General features: G+C 43.8%; 1 protein-coding gene across 1 annotated transcript in view; it reads right to left on the minus strand.

Moving 5' to 3' along the window:
• Positions 1 to 20,214, minus strand: part of pcdh15b (protocadherin-related 15b) — a 277,431-nt gene that overhangs the window by 46,560 nt on the left and 210,657 nt on the right. Inside the window, exons 21-23 of the mRNA XM_073828840.1 lie at positions 18,187 to 18,296; positions 16,146 to 16,286; positions 4,786 to 4,913 (exon numbers count right to left, since the gene is read on the minus strand). Of these exons, the coding sequence (XP_073684941.1) occupies positions 4,786 to 4,913; positions 16,146 to 16,286; positions 18,187 to 18,296 (379 nt within the window). The remainder of the gene's footprint in view (positions 1 to 4,785; positions 4,914 to 16,145; positions 16,287 to 18,186; positions 18,297 to 20,214) is intronic.

Raw genomic sequence — 20,214 nt, forward strand, 5'->3', positions numbered from 1 at the left:
TTTTTCTTCTGGGAAACAAGTAACTATCTTCTGTAGCCTCTGAAGGGGAGTATTAAATGAAGAAAAAAAAAAGTAGGCAGTTTAACTGTTCAGGAAAAACAAGGGACTCTCAACTATCACTAAACAAAAAAATACAGCTCAGGATCATTCAGGTAACAACACAGTATTAAGAATCCAAGGGATGAAATTTTTTGAATGGGGTTATTTTTATAAATTCAACTATTATTTTCTCTTGTGTGCTATATGTTAACATATTTTATGCGAAATATCTTCAGGTCAGTACTAAATAAACAATAACCTGCATTTTGTATGACCCCTTTTATTTTGGTAAAAGAATTAACATTTTGCAAAGGGGGATGATTCTGAAAGGGGGATGTCAACTTTTGACCTCAACTGTATTATTATAACCAGGTAGTTAGCCATAAACTTGAAACTCATGAAACCTTTAATCTGCCATGACAGGAGTTAACCTGATAAAGACATTTTTTGCAAATGCCTGCTATAGAGCCACACTGCAACACTGAGAATGAAACCTGTGTATTATAATATAAAATCACACAGAAATGTATAAACGCATGCATAAAGCTTGAGTTGTTAGAAGTGTCTGTTTTCGTACTTGCATAGTGTATGTTTCAGGCTAGAATAAAGGCTTGTCAGACAGGAAAGTACTAGTGAAGACAAAGAAAACAAGAATAATACAGAGCGAGAGGAACAGTGGCTCGAAAAGGACACAGTTTGTGTTCCAAGAGAAAGCCTGGCTGATTTATGAGGATCTTTGATTCATTTTCTTTTCCAGGGAATGCGGTGCCCTTGTCCACGCTTTTGACAGTTGTGTTGAGATCTGTATCAGCGGGCCACCGCAGCCATGACATTTTACAAGCTGTCTCAAGATGATCCAATCTTTCAGACCCCAGCTGGGCAGAATTAAGCTCCTCAGCCAAGACCAGCAATCTGATCAACCAGAGAACAAAACATCCTCACATGGACACAGAAACCAACTCACTTCACCCACCAGCACAGAGGAAAACTAACATAACACACCAACAAATATAGCATTTCTAGACTTTTCTGGAAATGGATTTTCCTTTTCAGTCATTTAAAGAGAACCCTGGGTATTAAGATTTATATGGCTAAATATAACAGAAATGATGTCTCTTACTGAAATATGTAGTGAAATACACTATATTGCCAAAAGTATTGGGCCACCCCCTTCTAATGAACAGGTTTAACTACTTTAGTAATTTCCATGAGTACAAATCTGAATGTTTAACCATATAATGATATTTTAGGGAATTGTGTGCTTCTAATTTTATAGCAACAGTTTGGACACATCCCTTATCTACTCTAACATGACAATGACTCTAAATACGGACCTTGAGACAAAAACTCATTGCCAAACAAATGATTTGTACATAAGGGTACAGTCATTTTAGACACTTCCAAAACTTGTGCAACAGTGATGGAAATACTATTTTTAAATACATGAATTATGCTTCCATCTTTGCTACCACAGTTTTGGAAGTGCCTTTTTCAGTTCTAAAGAAGGGGGTGTCCCAATTCTTTTGTCTATATAATCACTGGTGTTCGGTGATGAGTTTTTGGCTTAAGGTTGCATTTAAAGTCACACCAGAGGTGTTCAGCCTGGATTAGGACTTGGCTTTATGCAGAACAGTCAGGTTCTTTCACACTGACAGAATCAATCATTTTTCTATGAACCTTGCCTTATACAGTCGTGGCCAAAAGTTTTGAGAATGACACAAATATTAGTTTTCACAAAGTTTGCTGCTAAACTGCTTTTAGATCTTTGTTTCAGTTGTTTCTGTGATGTACTGAAATTTAATTACAAGAACTTAATATGTTTCAAAGACTTTTATCGACAATTACATGACATTTATGCAAAGAGTCAGTATTTGCAGTGTTGGCCCTTCTTTTTCAGGACCTCTGCAATTCGACTGGGCATGCTCTCAATCAACTTCTGGGCCAAATCCTGACTGATAGCAACCCATTCTTTCATAATCACTTCTTGGAGTTTGTCAGAATTAGTGGGTTTTTGTTTGTCCACCCGCCTCTTGAGGATTGACCACAAGTTTTAAGATCTGGGGAGTTTCCAGGCCATGGACCCAAAATTTCAACGTTTTGGTCCCCGAGCCACTTAGTTATCACTTTTGTCTTATGGCACGGTGCTCCATCATGCTGGAAAATGCATTGTTCTTCACCAAACTGTTGTTGGATTGTTGGAAGAAGTTGCTGTTGGAGGGTGTTTTGGTACCATTCTTTATTCATGGCTGTGTTTTTGGGCAAAATTGTGAGTGAGCCCACTCCCTTGGATGAGAAGCAACCTCACACATGAATGGTCTCAGGATGCTTTACTGTTGGCATGACACAGGACTGATGGTAGCGCTCACCTTTTCTTCTCCGGACAAGCCTTCTTCCAGATGCCCCAAACAATCGGAAAGAGGCTTCATCGGAGAATATGACTTTGCCCCAGACCTCAGCAGTCCATTCGCCATACTTTTTGCAGAAGATCAATCTGTCCCTGATGTTTTTTTTGGAGAGAAGTGGCTTCTTTGCTGCCCTTCTTGACACCAGGCCAGCTTCCAAAAGTCTTGGCCTCACTGTGCGTGCAGATGCGCTCACACCTGCCTGCTGCCATTCCTGAGCAAGCTCTGCACTGGTGGCACTCCGATCCCGCAGCTGAATCCTCTTTAGGAGACGATCCTGGAGCTTGCTGAACTTTCTTGGACGCCCTGAAGCCTTCTTAACAATGCAGTGGAAAGTTTTTTTCAGGATTAAGTTAATTTTCACGGCAAAGAAGGACTATGCAATTCATCGGATCACTCTTCATAACATTCTGGAGTATATGCAAATTGCTATTATAAAAACTTAAGCAGCAACTTTTCCAATTTCCAATATTTATGTAATTCTCAAAACTTTTGGCCACGACTATACACAAAGGGATTGTCATGTTAGAATAGAAAGGGTCCTGTCCAAACGGTTGCTATAAAATTAGAAGCACACCATTCCCTAGAATATAATTACATACCTAAACAACAAGATTTGTACTCACGGAAATTACTAAAGTTGTCAAACCTTTTCACTAGAAGGGAGTGTTCCAATAGTTTTGGCAATATAGTGCATTTTCGATGACGTGAAATGGCTGCACTCAGCTACTGGCGCTATCTGTTGCTATTTTTACCACAACACAACTTAGAATATACATATAATAAGATAAATGCTAGATGCCATCCTGGCAGGATGTAAACATGGCGATGCTTGTCACGATGCCACAGCCACTGAAGAAGTTTCTCAGCGAAGATTTAACTCATTATCTGGGGGCGTTTAGACTCCTTGTGGGGAAAACCAATGGTATGGCATTTGGTTTAAGCCTATGCTTATATCCATCACCACCTGTAAGCTCTTTCAGTAGATGTGGTCATTGTCAGTATTTATTGTCTGAGTGTTGCGGTAAAAATAGCAACAGGTAGCGCTTGTAGCACACAGAGTGCAACCATTTCACATCATAATGGCACCACCATAGCCCAAAATATGTATTTTGTAAATAACGTAAATCTGTCATGGGTTTTCTACTGCATGTTTCAGTAAGATATATCATTTACGTCTATTAAGCCTTAAAGGTCCCATATTGTACACCTTTTTTGGAGGTTTATTTTAGCTGTTGATGTCCTTAAGAATATATATTTGAGGTATAAGTGCCAAAAAACATCTCAATATATTTTTACAGCTCCTCTTTTAGGTGCTCTGTCAAGAACAGATCGATTTTGGCCCAACAAATTAATATTCATGAGCCTCTCTTCTGATTGGCCTGTTGTTTTCTGAGTGCCAGTCCAACCACAGGTAACTAGTGTCATGTATGCTGTAGCCTGCTGTGGCTTGTAATACTCAATGGGATGTTTCAGAATGGTAATTAAATTTTTTTTGTAAACTACGATTGCAGTAAGATGTGTAACTATTGCTTTAGTAAAGCCTCTTTCACACTGTGCGTTGATTCTGAAAAATTGCCCGAAAGTTCCGGGAACGCTCCCGGGTTGGGAACCTAGTAACGTTGCTGGGATCAGTCCCGGAATGAGCACTGTGTGAACAAAAGCCAGAACCAATGCCATAAAGGCGGTGACTCATCACAAAAAAAAAAAAAAAGGTGAAAACTGACTATCGTTCGACACTTTCAGTTTAGTGCAACGTAGGCGTCGGTTTTGACAATATGGGACCTTTAATATTAAGTATATTAAGCCTTAATATTAAGTCTTAATACCCAGGGTTCCCTTCAAAAAATAATTCTGATTTAGCCAAAATTCACTATACTGAATCATTCAGGCCAATCTGAGATTGATTCAATTCAAAAGAATGATTTGTTCACAATTCTAACATCATTAAAGTTTGCAGGTAAGTTTTTCCTCAATGCAAGAGCAATATCCCATGACTTTTAAAATTTGATTAATATCCATGACTTTTCCAGGCTAGGAAAACATACTTTTAAAACTCCCTGATATTTCAGGTCTTCCATGACCGTGAAAATGGTTGATTTCCTTCTGCTGAAGAACTGAATTATTATTCATTGCTGTGCAGCTTTGTTCTCTCAAACGCTTCCACTGACATGTTCTCATGCATGTGTAGCAACCAGCCAATCAAATTACACTTGGCGATTTAGCCTGCTCCTGCCATTCTGATGCAATATGCATCAGTTAGTGAACAGTGCCTGGCTTATCTGTGGGAGTGCTGCCTGAAGTCTCAGATAGAGTCACAATCCTGCAGAGGAAGACACCTTACCTGGACCTGTAAAACAGAGGTGAAGGTCTTGGCATCCTCTGCAACCCCACCAAGGTAAAAGGGCTTAGTAAACTCAGGAGGATGGTCGTTCTCATCTTGCACATCAATGAAGACCTTTGCTGTGTTGCCTGCATACAAGAACAAGTTATATCATTTTGAAAGCTGCATTTAATACATGAATACAGTTTGAAACCCTATTTTTTGTGATTTTGTATTTTTAAACATTCAGTAAACATCAAAATAATATTTTGATCTGAATGTGAGCTTGGAGTTGATTGTAAAAAAAGGGACGGAGTTTAGCTGGAATAAATGATTGAAGAAATATATATATAATTTCAATGGAAGATGACATTTCTGATTAAAAATGAGCTTATATTTATTTATTTTTTATATGCACAAATGAATTATCCACAGTAAGATCCATTATATGCATTTAGAAAACAGGGTTGACCTTCCATTTCATGCTGAATTGACAAATGCAGTCAAAACAGCAGTAACTTGACATTTTTTGAAATTTCTTAATTAAAACACAGCTTTTAACCACAAAGAAGTAAATATCAATTCAACAAATGTCAAAGATGATAATATTTTTGTATTTTTGATCAACATTTTCGAAGTAATTAAAATGAGTATTAAAAGTTTTAAACTATTTATGTGTTCAAAACTATCTAGTTTGTATGCTAGTTCTCAAAACAAAAACAAATATACTGCATTCATGGAAAATGCCTCAAAGCGATTACAATCAAATTCAAGAGATCATCAAAACTCTGCTCTGCTAAACTGCTGAAGTACATTTCTTCATCAAGCCCTTCAAGACCATCATCTGTCACTTCTCAAAGTAAAAGGCAGAGTCGTATTTTGTGGGGGTATGAGAGCAACAACACGATTTATCATCTGACAGACTTCAGCGCTCATGCCAAGGGGTTTCCAAAACCTTCTGCTCATTTCTGCACAGTCACTCTGAGTGGAGCGCTGAAGCATCACAGAACAGAGCAGAATGACACAAGAGGATCGCTGACCACTGGATAGCAATGAAAGCCAGCAACAATGAATAAAACCAGCTTGTGAACCACCTGAAAACATAAAGCATTATTTTATACAATATATTAACTTTTTGAAATGATTTAGTCTGCTACTATAATGCGAAGTCTTAAAATTGTCTTCATTTAGAGACTTTTCTCAGCAAGATATTGATCTATGAAATAATTAAGATTAATTAGATTAATTAAACTGCATATGATGCAGTTAATTTAATTACAAATTTAAATCAATTCACAACCCTCATATTTGTATGATAACTCCATTTGGATATTCATGAGACCTATGAGGTCTTATTTAAAACAAGGACTTGGCAGCTCTCGCAAGCACACTGACAAGATATAATTAATTAAAACTTGCATTAAACAATCAATTAAAACCACTAAGCTGACAGACTGACTGGACGCAACTAATCTTTTGATTTTATCACCGTGTATGCGTACTTGGAATATTAAATAAGAAAAAAATAAATCAATATCCATAGCTGTCTAATCTGGTTAATCATGAATGCTTTTCTCAAATAATGATTTTCCATAATCAACTCCACATGGAAAAAGATGGACAAGCAGCACCCATCCCCCCATGTTAACGGAACATGAGATGACAGGAAGTCAGTTACGATTATATTTGTATTACACTGAAATGTTCTGCACTGGCATGATGGAAAGGAGGTGTTTTATTTACTCCAAAATAAAATGAAAAGCTTTTAAGCCACATAAAATGTGCCAGGGTCAAAAGCAGACCCAATGGAGTGTTCTTTATTTTGGATAATTTGACCGATGTGTTCAAAAATGTGTTCTAAAATTCCTTTTAACACATTTGACGGTTTAAATCCATTCTGAATTTGATTTTAGTCATCATTTTAGGGTGAAAGGGTAAAAGAATAAAAGGGTAAAGGTCATTTCACACCAAGAATGATAAATGTGAAGATAACGTCTCGGTTACGTATTGTAACCCTCGTTCCCTGAAGGAGGGAACGGAGACGTCTCGTCGATAGACCGACGAATTGGGATCTCGCCTAGAGAGACCAATCCACTTCATGTGTGTACAAACGAGCCAATGAATATTGGCATGCATGATTGCAGCCAGCTGCGGCTGATCACAGCGTGAGCATATAATGCGCAGCAGGTGCATGCATCATCAAGATTTCGCTGAGGAGCTGGGACAGGCCCGGCCCACAGCGGCGGTACAGGAGCCACGGCGACGGGACGAGACGTCTCCGTTCCCTCCTTCAGGGAACGAGGGTTACAATACGTAACCGAGACGTTCCCTTTCAGTCGGTTCCTTCGACGTCTCGTCGATAGACCGACGAATTGGGATCCCTAACAAAGCGCCGTGGCTGCTGCCCCTTCCAGTGTCCTGAGCGGGCCTCCTGGGTCCTATTACTGGCTTTGGCCAGGGGCTTGCATCAAGAAGAACCAGTCACCATATAACATAGCACCACCATCTCAGTGAAGCTGGAACACTGGGGATATGCGGAGCTCACGTCCTTCCGATCGGAGGTTCGGAGCAATACACATATGACTCAACTCAGGGTATATGGAAGATTGGAGGTGATTGAACCCTCGTATAGTGGTAGAGGACCTACCGGGGAAACACACAGCCTCTAGGGCGCAATGTGGAGAACGTAAGAGATGCAATTAAGTCTCTACGTAGAGCCTAGCCCCTTACCGGTTCTGCAGGATTCATCGAATAAGGGCCTGACGCCTGACGTTCCGCTACGTCGGGTGTCCGCTCAGCGGAGGAACTCAACAGAGCTACTCTTGGGTTACTCTGGAGCAATATAACAAGCCGACCCAAGGCCTCTCTATGTCTCTACCCGTTTGAGGTGAGAACGCAGGAGGGGACTGTGTCTACACGAAGGCTATAGAACCTTGTGAACGTGTTAGGGGTCGCCCAGCCCGCCGCTCTACAAATGTCATTCAGCGAGGCGCCACGAGCCACCGCCCAGGAGGATGCAACACTCCTCGTTGAGTGTGCTCTCAGCCTGAGGGGGCAGGGCACACCCTGAACCTGATAGGCCAGGGTAATGGCATCAACTATCCAGTGGGCCATCCTCTGCTTGGAGACGGCATTCCCCTTCTGCCTGCCTCCATGACACACGAAGAGCTGGTCTGAGGTCCTGAAGCTTTGTGTCCGGTCAACGTAGCATCTTAGTGCTCGGACGGGACAAAGCAAAGCCAGGGCTGGGTCTGCCTCCTCCGAGGGCAGCGCTTGCAGGCTCACCACTTGGTCCCTGAAGGGAGTAGTGGGAACCTTGGGCACATAACCCGGCCGGGGCCTCAGTGTTACCTGGGAATCCGCCGGGCCGAAGTCTAGGCACGAATCGTTGACCGAAAATGCGTGCAGGTCTCCTACCCTCTTGATGGAAGCCAATGCAAGCAGGAGCAGAGTTTTCACTGAGAGAAACTTCAGCTCGACTGAATGCAAGGGCTCAAAGGGAGCCTGCTGTAGCGCTGTAAGGACTAGAGACAGGTCCCAAGAGGGTACAGAGGGGGGCCTAGTAGGATTTAACCTTCTGGCGCCCCTAAGAAACCTGGTGACCAGGTCGTGCTTCCCTACCGACCTTCCCTCTACGAGGTCATGGTTAGCGGAAATAGCAGCCACATAGACTTTAAGGGTTGAGGGGGACAGCCTACGCTCCAACCCTTGCTGCAGGAAGGAAAGCACGGCTCTGATCGGGCAACTTCGGGGGTCCTCTCCATGGGAGGAACACCAATCAACGAACAGGTTCCATTTTAGGGCGTAGGCATGTCTAGTAGACTGCGCTCGTGCCGAAGTAATAGTGTCAACTACCCCTTGGGGTAGGTCACTTAGAACCTCCGCGTCCCGTCCAGGGACCAGACATGTAGTTTCCAGAGGTCTGGACGCGGGTGCCATAGGGTGCCCCGTCTCTGAGTCAGTAGATCCTTCCTCAGAGGAATTTGCCAGGGAGGGGCTGTCGCGAGGAGCACAAGTTCGGGGAACCAGGTCCGGGTGGGCCAATAGGGGGCTACCAGAAGGACCTGCTCCTCGTCCTCCCTGATCTTGCACAGTGTCTGTGCAAGAAGGCTCACTGGGGGAAACGCATATTTGCGAAGGCCCCGCGGCCAGCTGCAAGCCAGCGCATCCGTGCCGAGTGTTCCTTCGGTCAGGGAGAAGAATAGCCGGCAGTGGGACGTCTGCTGGGAGGCGAACAGGTCTACCTGAGCCTCGCCGAAACGTCTCCAAATCAGCTGGACCGACTGGGGGTGGAGTCTCCACTCTCCGGGAAGCGCAGCTCGTGAGAGCTCGTCGGCCGCACGGTTGAGCGACCCGGGAATGTGAATGGCACGAAGCGACCTCAGATGCTTCTGACTCCACAAGAGGAGATGACGGGCGAGTTGCGACATGCGACGGGAGCGTAGACCACCTTGTCGGTTGATGTACGCAACGGTCGCAATGTTGTCCGTGCGGACCAACACGTGCTTGCCCCGTAGGTGCCCCTTGAGTCGGAGCAGGGCGAGACGTACTGCAAGCAACTCGAGGCAGTTGATGTGCCAAGTTAGCTGGGGGCCCGTCCAAACCCCTGAAACTGCCTGTCCGTCGTACGTGGCTCCCCAACCGGTGGTGGAGGCATCTGTGTATACCACAGCATGCCTGGAGACCTGTTCCAAGGGTACTCCTGCCCGTAGGAACGAGGGGTCTGACCACGGGCTGAAGGTGTGGCGGCAGGCCGGTGTCACTTGAACCCGGTAAGAGCCGCGTAGCCACGCTCTCCTCGGGACTCGGCCATGAAGCCAGTGTTGAAGCGGTCTCATATGGAGCAGCCCTAGCGGAGTAACCGCTGCTGCTGCCGCCATATGCCCCAGGAGCCTCTGAAATTGTTTCAGTGGGACCGCTGTCCTGCTCTTGAACATATTCAGGCAGTTCAACACAGACTGAGCACGTTCCTGCGTGAGGCGTGCTGTCTGAGTGACCGAGTCCAGTTCCATACCGAGAAAAGAGATCCTCTGAGTTGGAGTGAGTTTGCTCTTTTCCCAGTTGACCCGAAGACCCAACCGGCTGAGGTGTGTGAGCACCAAGTCCCTGTGTTCGCACAATTGGTCCCGAGACTGTGCTAGAATGAGCCAGTCGTCGAGGTAATTGAGAATGCGAACGCCCTGTTCTCTGAGGGGAACGAGGGCCGCCTCCGCGACTTTCGTGAAGACACGGGGGGAGAGGGACAGCCCGAAGGGCAGGACTGTGTACTGATATGCTCTGCCTTCGAACGCGAACCGCAGAAAAGGTCTGTGGCGTGGAAGGATAGACACATGAAAGTACGCGTCCTTCAGGTCGATCGCTGCAAACCAATCTTGGGGACGGACACATCTGAAGATGTGCTTCTGTGTGAGCATCTTGAACGGTAGCCTGTGAAGGGCCCGGTTCAAGACGCGCAGATCCAAGATCGGCCGAAGCCCGCCGCTTTTCTTGGGTACTATGAAGTACGGGCTGTAGAAGCCCGACCTCATATCGGCTGGAGGGACCGGCTGAATTGCTTCCTTCGCCAGCAAGGTTGCAATTTCTGCACGCAAGATGGAAGCATCTGCGGCCCTGACTGAGGTGAAATGGACACCTCTGAATTTGGGAGGGCGCCGGGCGAACTGAATCGCATAGCCGAGTCTGACGGTCCGAAGGAGCCAGCAAGATGGGCTGGGAAGCTCTTTCCAGGCTCCCAGATAATGAGCAAGTGGCACCAGGGGGACCACCGACGTACCCGCGGGGGAGCAGCGATAGGGGGCGCAGGGACCCCGCCCGGGCGTCTCGTAGCCGGTCCGAAGCGGGATCACAGCGTCTGTATGTAGTGTGTGCGAGACGCTTACCTGCGCAGGAGCCGATGGTGCGTGAGTAGTCCGTCTTGCCGTGCTCTCGAACCGCCCATCGTTGCTCACTGGCGAGGGGGGGGGACGGGTGAGGCGCTGGGGTGACCCGCGCACTCCCCGTGGGCCCCCGAAGGGACCCAGAGATAGAGAAATCTGCTCTTTTGTCGAGAATTTGGGTACCACCGACCTGACGGTCGGCGGCGGGAAAAAAACAAACAAAAGATTCTCCGCCCGGCCCTCCTCCGGGGGAGGGAGTGGTGCGATCACCATCTCCCGAAGAGCAGCATCCTCCATCTCTGGGTCGCCCGTCTCAGGGTCTCTTGTTCTTGCGCTTCCCAGTGGTCTTTTTGGGAGCCTGGACGGGCTGGGCGGCGGCTCGACGACCGGCTCCACGGCGCCGTTGTGAAGGCTGCTGCGGTGGCTGCTGTGGAGCGGAGGCGGAAGCCGAGGGCCGCCCTCGGCGACGAGCAGACTGAGGTGCCGCCGGCGGCCGGGTGGAGGCAGCAGCTGCACGCCGGGGCAAGATGTGACTGATGGCCTCAGTCTGCTTCTTGGCAGCGGAGAACTGCTGGGCAAAGCTCTCCACTGCGTCGCCGAAGAGGCCGGTCTGGGACACCGGGGCGTCGAGGAACCTGGTCTTCTCAGAGTCCCTCATGTCTGCCAGACACAGCCAGAGATGGCGTTCCTGGACCACCATGGTGGACATGGCACGACCCAGAGACCGCGCGGTCACCTTCGTCGCACGTAGCGCGAGGTCCGTGGCGATACGGAGTTCACGGAGAACTTCCGGGTCGTGACCACCCTCGTACAGGTCCTTCAGTGCCTGAGCCTGATGCACCTGTAGCAACGCCATAGCGTGCAAGGCGGAGGCAGCGGAGCCACAGGCCGTATAGGCACTACCGATCAGTGCCGACGAGTGCCTACAGGCCCGGGACGGGAGTGACGGGTTATCGCCCCGCCAAGTGGAAGCGGCGCCCGGACACAGTTGCATCGCGACCGCACGCTCCACCGGCGGGACGCCCGTATATCCCCGCGCTGCTCCGCCATCAAGGGTGGTGAGGGAGGAGGTCCCACTCGAACGGTTTCGGGCAGTGAAAGGTGCCCTCCACGTCGAAGTGAGTTCCTCATGCACTTCCGGGAAGAAAGGCACTGGGGTGGGACGCTGAGAACCAGCGCGAGCCACCCCGAGATACCAATCATCCAGCCGGGAGGGCTCGGGACGTGATGGAGGATTCCATTCAAGCCCTACCCTCTCGGCGGCCCGGGCAAGCATAGCCATCATTTCTGGGTCGGTATCCGGCACTGCTGACCGCCCAGCGGACGACAGCGTGCTTTCCTCCTCCCCGGAGAAATCCGGCTCTCCCTCCGATGCCGCGACCGACATCTGTTCGTCGGGGGGAGCCCCGAAAGTAACGGGCGGTGCCCCCAGGGGAGAGCCCGCCCGCTCTCTCGGAAGCTCCACTGGCAGCGGAGCGTCGGCGGAAGGGGGAACCCCCGGCGGGGAATTCCTCACCGTCACCGACAGACCGGCCAGCCCCCTGCTTCCAGACGTCACGCCCGCCCGGCGTTTGCCGGGAGGAACGTTCGATCTGGGCAGCGGGACTGGAACCCCGCCCCTTTGCAGGAAGCGGAGTCTGGTTCGCAGCTCCGCGATAGTCATTCTCCCGCAGTGCGGGCATGACTCATCCACGAACGCTGCCTCAGCGTGTTGAGTGCCCAGACACGTGAGGCAGTGATCGTGGCCATCGCCCGGCGCCAGGTAACGGCCGCATCCAGAAACACACGGGGAAAAAGGCATGATGTAATCGCCTCGTCTTTATAAAGACGTTCACCCGCTTGAAATTTGCTCTTTTAGAGAAATTCACTCTTTTAGTGCTGAAGCGCACAGGGGAGATGGCCGCAGCAACACAGAAGGTGGGTGGTGCAAACCAGCTGTGTGCTCCACTCGACACGGAAGACCACCGCCGCTGAAGCGCCGTGCCACCAACACAAAAGAAGAGACTTGCTGAAGAGGACTGCTTTGATGACTCGTCTGCATAGACTGGTCCAGCTCCAAAGCGAAAGCTTGATGATGCATGCACCTGCTGCGCATTATATGCTCACGCTGTGATCAGCCGCAGCTGGCTGCAATCATGCATGCCAATATTCATTGGCTCGTTTGTACACACATGAAGTGGATTGGTCTCTCTAGGCGAGATCCCAATTCGTCGGTCTATCGACGAGACGTCGAAGGAACCGACTGAAAGGGAACTACACTAACCAAAATCATAAACGCAACACTTTTGTTTTTGCCCCCATTTTTCATGAGCTGAACTCAAAGATCTAAGACTTTTTCTCTGTACACAAAAGGCCTATTTCTCTCAAATATTTTTCACAAATATGTCTAAATTTGTGTTAGTAACCACTTCTCCTTTGCCGAGATAATCCATCCACCTCACATGCGTGGCAAATCGAGATGCTGATTAGACGGAATGATTACTGCACAGGTGTGCCTTAGACTGGCCACAATAAAAGGCCACTCTAAAATGTGCAGTTTTATCACACAGCACAATGCCACAGATGTCGTTTTGAGGGAGCATGCAATTGGCATGCCGACTGCAGGAATGCCCACCAGAGCTGTTGCCCATGAATTGAATGTTCATTTCTCTTCCATAAGCCATCTCCAACAGCGCTTCAGAGAATTCGGCAGTACATCCAACCACAGACCATGTGTAACCACACCAGCCCAGGACCTCCACATCCAGCATCTTCACCTCCAAGATCGTCTGAGACCAACCACCCGGACAGCTGCGGCAACATAACCAAAGAATTTCTGCACAAATTGTCAGAAACCGTCTCAGAGAACTCAGCTACATGCTCGTCGTCCTCATCATGGTCTCGACCTGACTGCATAACCAACTTGAGTGGGCAAATGCTCACATTCGATGGTGTCTGCTACTTTGGAGAGGGTGTTCTCTTCATGGATGAATCCCAGTTTTCACTGTACAGGGCAGATGGCAGACAGTATGTATGGTGTTGTGTGGGTGAGCTGTTTGCTGATGTCAGCGTTGTGGATGGAGTGGCCCATGGTGACGGTGGGCTTATGGTATGGGCAGGCATATGTTATGGACAACAAACACAGGTGCATTTTACTGATGCCATTTTGAATGCACAGAGATACTCTGATGAGATCCTGAGGCCCAATGTGGTACCATTCATCCACGACCATCACCTCATGTTGCAGCATGATAATGCACGGCCCCATGTTGCAAGGATCTGTACACAATTCCTGGAAGCTGAAAACATCCCAGTTCTTGCATGGGCAGAATACTCACCGGACATGTCACCCATTGAGCATGTCTGGGATGCTCTGGATCGGCGTATATGACAGTGTGTTCCAGTTTCTCCCAATATCCAGCAACTTCGCACAGCCATTGAAGAGGAGTGGACCAACATTCTACAGGCCACAATCAACAACCAGATCAACTCTATGCAAAGGAGATGTGTTGCACTGCGTGAGGCAAATGGTGGTTCCACCAGATACTGACTGGTTTTCAGACCCCCCCGGACCCCTCCAATACAGTAAAATTGCACATTTTAGAGTGGCCTTTTATTGTGGCCAGCCTAAGGCACAGCTGTGCAAGACCTGCGAACACCTGTGAGGTGAATGGATTAGCTCGGCAAAGGAGAAGTGCTCACTAACTGTCAGTATTTTGTCCTGTCCTGTTCTGTTTTCCTAGTGTTTTTCCCCCTCTGTTTCCAGTACTTTTGGTTTGTCCCATTTGCTCCCCCTTTTGGTTTAGTGTTTTTGGTTCCATCCATGCCCATATTTGTATTTCCCCCTCGTTATCCTGTTATCTCGTTTGTAGCCACGCCTTGTGTTCTGTGTATTTAAGTCTGTGTCTGATCACTCCCAGCTGTCCGTTGTTGATGTTACATGTTTGTTATTATATTCAGTGTTTTATTTAATAAACTTTCATTATATTCATTTACTCCGGTTCTCCTCCTCCATCTCCACTCCTCAACCCAGCCAGACTGTGACACTAACACAGATTTAGACAGATTTGAGAACAATATTTGAGAGAAATAGGCCTTTTGTGTACATAGAAAAAGTCTTACAGTAGATCTTTTAGTTCAGCTCATGAAAAATGGGGGCAAAAACAAAAGTGTTGCATTTATCATTTTGGTTAGTGTATATTAGCATCCATACCAACACTGTTTATTATAAGCATGAGCTGCAGTTTTGCACTTTAAGCGATTTTATTCTTTACAGCACAATGGATTCTGATTGTCTGTCAATGTTTAATTATTCATCACCTGAAAAAAAAATGATCCCATTGACTTTGCTCACCTGCTTCATTAATATTATAGTTTAGTGTATAATATATATATATATATATATATATATATATATATATATATATATATTAGTGGTGGGCCGTTATCGGCGTTAACGTGCTGCGTTAACGCGAAACTCTTATCGTGCGATAAAAAAAATATCGCCGTTAATCTATTCTCAAATTTGGGTTAGGAGCTGGGTCTAAACTACGCAAGCTATGATGACTTTCACCTTGATAGTTTAACGCGGATGTATACCGAATATGGTCGCGCGTTTAAGTCTCCTCCACCAAAACACAGACAGGATCGCGTCGTCCTCCATTCATGAAAACAGAATCTACTATAGCGCGAAATGCCACGTAAATTCGTCGTTTTTTGGATTCATAAATCAAATGTTGCTCTGTCACTTAATTCAAATCGCGATATGGACTAGTGTATGTGAAAACTGAAATGCAAAAAGACCGTTTTAATATGAATCTGATATGTTCCGTTTGCCTAGCTGTATGTATGCATGGCGGAGACGAGCTTTTACTACACTCATACTGAAACACACGTGACGCTCCCGGTAATCTTTGGCATTTTCATCTCACATGAACAAATAAACTCAATCTCCCAAACTGCTGTGAGTGTCACTTTTACCGTTTCATTTGAGAAAACTAGCATCATATCATACTGTATACACAGAAACTTCATGGCAACCTGTCAAAATAAAAGTACGGTGTAACATGTAATGGGCTGGGTAGGTGTTGACGTTAAAAAAACACAATCTATAGGTAGAAAAAATAATTTCATTGTTAGTTAGTTAGTAAACACAAGTACATCTAATTGAACATAATTTATTTTCATCAACAAATTATCATAGAACAGCTTTATGAGCTTTATGATCCATTCTCAAAGACTTACTTTTAGTCATTATTTGGGTAGCACACATATTCTGAATGCCTTCAGCAGAATTCAAATGAGCCATTCTAATCTAGATTAATCTAGATTAATTCCAAGATTTAATCTAGATTAATCTAGATTAAAAAAATTAATCTATGCCCACCCCTAATATATATATATATATATATATATATATATATATATATATATATATATATATATTACAGTATAATACAGAATCAGACAATTATTGAAACTTAAGTTATTGTCAATGGTGTAAACAGGCATTAAAAGAAGCCTCACTTTTGGATGGAGCTCGTAGGTTGGACGACACCACCCTCATGGAGTCGGCTTCCACACGGAGGACATAACTGCTGTTGCTCTCATAGTCCAGTGGCTTGGCAGTGCTGATAACTCCAGTGATATTGTTCACAACGAATTCACCTGTGACAACAGGAGAAAGACAGCAGGTGTGTTTAATTGCTATTTTACAATAGCTTCAGAAGTCAGAATTACGCATTTCTAATCTTAGATATTTATCATAGACAACCAGTTTCATGTTTGCAAACAGTGATGGTGTTTTTGTGGACAGAGCCTATCTAGTGGCAGAAAATGAGTTTTCAAGTAGCAGTCTATGGAAGCCATTGAATTAAAGAATAATTACCAGTTAAATATGAGTTTATATTCAAAATTCTGGCTTTAATTCTCGCAATTCCAAGATTACATTTTGCAGTTCTGATAAGAAAAATACACTCGTCATTCTCTCCTTCCAGAATAATGAGTTTATATGGCTTTTTATTATGTTTTTTTTTTTCTTCAGAATTGACAAACTCACTATTGTTGGCTTAAATTGAGTTATAAAGTCTGAACAAAAAGACAACATAGGTAAATGTAAAATATTAAAGGTTTAACTAATATTTCATGCTGTAACTGTAGGGCTAATAAAATATGTAAAAAGCCAGTTATAAGGGTCAATTAAAAAAAAAAAAAAAAGATATATACATCACCAGAAAGCTGTATAACGCTTTCAATTGATGTATGGTAAATATGCAAATAATTAATATTGTATTACCTTCAAATACACTTTTATACTATACTTTTAAGATTTGAAGTACACATCCAGTACCATTAAGCACACTTTATTTCACAAGGGATGAAGATGAAGTACCTTTTATTTTGAATGCATTTACTGGATTTTACTCACCGGATTATTCAAAATAGGGATTACTACAGGTTCATCACTGTATAATAGTTTTCTCCCAATTCATTTAAAGGTCATTATTGTCATCTACACCTAAGACTGGCGGCAAGAGGGGGCATTCGTAGTCCTTGAAACCCAAAAGAGCGTAAATGTGATTGATTTCGAAAGGTGAAAGTGAAAACAGAAAAAAAACAGCAACTACCCCCCAATCCGCGTTACATGATTTTTGCCCCCGTAGAAATATAAATGCCCCCCTGATGTAGGTGCCCTGGCGCTGACTTTGTCTGTACCTTCACCACAATATGACTTTACTCAATCAGTAATTCTTGCCCGGCCGAGTCCAGGTCTTACAACTCATCCTTTCCCTGCTGCCGTGTAGCGTATCGCTAATGCACTTAGCTATATTGGGATTCCGGGTCCAGAGTGCACTACCCACCTCTTGAGTCTCATTAACATTCATAAGGATTAGCTCTGATCTTGGGTGATGTCATCGCATTAAACGCCTTGGATCCAGACGGTTTGAAGGGTGGAATGATTACCTTATTCTTCCTGGCTTTTTCTAGTTTGCGCTAATGAAAACAGCCCTTTGATTACCTATCTACGCTTCTTGATTCCGCCTAATGAGAATGTACCGAAACGATTTCCCCATCGCTTTAAACCAGCGCCAGATGTATTCAAATGTGATTTCGACTGAACACGTTCTGAACAGAGAGGATTTAATCACGCACACCTCCCTCTTCCTGCTCTCTTTTGCTCTCCGATGACACACGGCAACAGGAAGTGCACTCCTTCAAACAAAACCTTCTCTCTCGCTGAGCTTTTGATAACTTGCAGCTGACAGCCACCTGAGAAACACCGTCTAGCAGTCTGCGGGCTGTCATTATCCAGTGCTTGATGTCTTACAAACTATAATTTATTACAATACAATAATATCCAGCTCATAAAAGACCAGTGTGACATTTCCCGCAATCTCGTCTGTTTTTTTTTCACTGAGGTTTCTGAGGAGGGAATAAACCATAGTCTGCTTGAAGTATGCTCTTGTATGTATGAGAACAGCCAGTGACGGTTTAATTGGATGCACTTTATGCATCATTTTAGTGCCTTATTCTCTAAACAAATTATGCAGATCTGGTTAGTGCTCACCGCCTTCATTCCCTTCGATGATGGAGTAGACGATGGTCTGGTTTATGGCAGCCGCCAAGATGACTCCTGCTACCGTTCCCACGGGGGCATTTTCGCTGACCGGAGTGAACCTGCACATACAAAGTGCTCTGTATTAATGATCAATCACAAATCACACACAATAAAACAGGGATTCTGGTGAGTCATGCCACAAATACGTACCAACTTTACTGGGCTTGCAAAAGTAAAATATGTTTCATTATACCCTTAAAACTTTGAGGTCAGAAAGATTGTTTGTTTGAAAGAAATTAAAACTTTTATTGAGCAATTATACATTATATTGATTGAAAGTGTCAGCAATATTTTTTAATGCTTTTTTTATTAAAAAAAGTTACATATAACATTGATAATAATAATAATAATAATAATAATAATGGTCCTAGAGCAGAAATCCAGCATATTAAATTGATTTCTGTAGGTTTCTGAAGAGCGAAATGATGAAAATTCAGCTGTGCCATCACAGGAATAAATTAGATTTTGACAATATTACTGTTTTTACTAAAATACTTATTTTAAAACATTAAAAAAAATCTTACCAATCCCAAACTTGTACATATTCTAATTGTATTAGTGAATTGTGAAGAAAGATAAATACATAAATACATTAAATTTAATTAATAAAATTCAGTGAATCCTTAAAACATAAAAGATATTTAATCACTTGTAAAAAGAAGTGTGCTTAATTTTACTGAATGTGTCGGTGAGACTGTTTGTTTGAAAGAAATTAACACTTTTATTTAGCAATTACGCATTATATTGATCAAAAGTGACAGTAAAAACTCTTATATGCTACAAAAGATTTGTATTTCAAATAAGTCACAAATAACATTGAGAATAATAATAATAATAATAATAAAAATCGTGAGCAGAAAATCGATACTAAATAGATTTTTGTAGGTTTCTGAGGACCGAAATGACGGAAATTCATATTCAATAATACATGACATTTTAAAATATATTAAAGCTCCAAAAAGTATTTTAAATTGTAATAAAAATTTACAATATTACTGTTTTTACAAAAAACATTAAAAAGCCTTACCAATTCCAAACTTTCAAACTGTATTAATGAATTGTGAATAAAAGGTATTTAATCCCTTGTGAAAAGAAGTGTGCTTAATTGTACTGCGTTTGTTTGAAATAAATTAATACTTTTACTTAGCAATTATGCATTATATTGATCAAAAGTGACAGTAAAGACCTTTGTAATGCTGCAAAAGATTTTTATTTATAAAAAAGTCACATATAACATTGATAATTATCAGCATACTAAATTGATTTCTGTACTGTAGGTTTCTAAAGGCCGATATGGTGAAAATTCATATTCAACAATAAATTACATTTTAAAACATATTAAAGCTGTAAAAAGGTATTTTAAATTGTAACAATATTTCACAATTTTAAAGTTTTTACTAAAATACTTTAACATTACTTCTAAACATTAAGAAAAAGCCAAACTTTTACTATTTAAATCGTATTAGTGAATTGTGAGGGAAAAAATAAATAAATATAAAAATAAATAAATACATTTAATTTAATTTATACATTTTGTACAATTTGTACATTCAACCTGCTGTACAAACTGTATATGACTTTTTTCCCAGCATTTCCTGGGAAAGAAACCCATGACCTTGGCATTCCCAGCATTTTACTGTTGAGCTACAGGCGATGTTTAAACGTACAACAGAACAGCCTGAGGGGGCAAGAGAGGTTGGAAAATGGGCATTGAATACCATGCATTGCAAGAACTGCTGAAATGGCAAAACCACATATAAATGAATCGACTGACAATCTAAATGCAGCACTTTTGCTCCTTGATATAACTGAACAATATTTAAGCAAACTGTATTTTTTTAAGTACATTCAAACTGCTGGATAAATGCTGTAATTTCTGTATATGTATTTTTTAGCATTTCCCGAAATCGAACCCATCACCTTGCACTGCTAACTCTTCTTTTTTGAGCTACAGGCAATGTTTAAAAGTACAGCACA

This window comes from Garra rufa, chromosome 22, assembly GCF_049309525.1.
Source record: "Garra rufa chromosome 22, GarRuf1.0, whole genome shotgun sequence".
Lineage (NCBI taxonomy): Eukaryota > Metazoa > Chordata > Actinopteri > Cypriniformes > Cyprinidae > Garra > Garra rufa.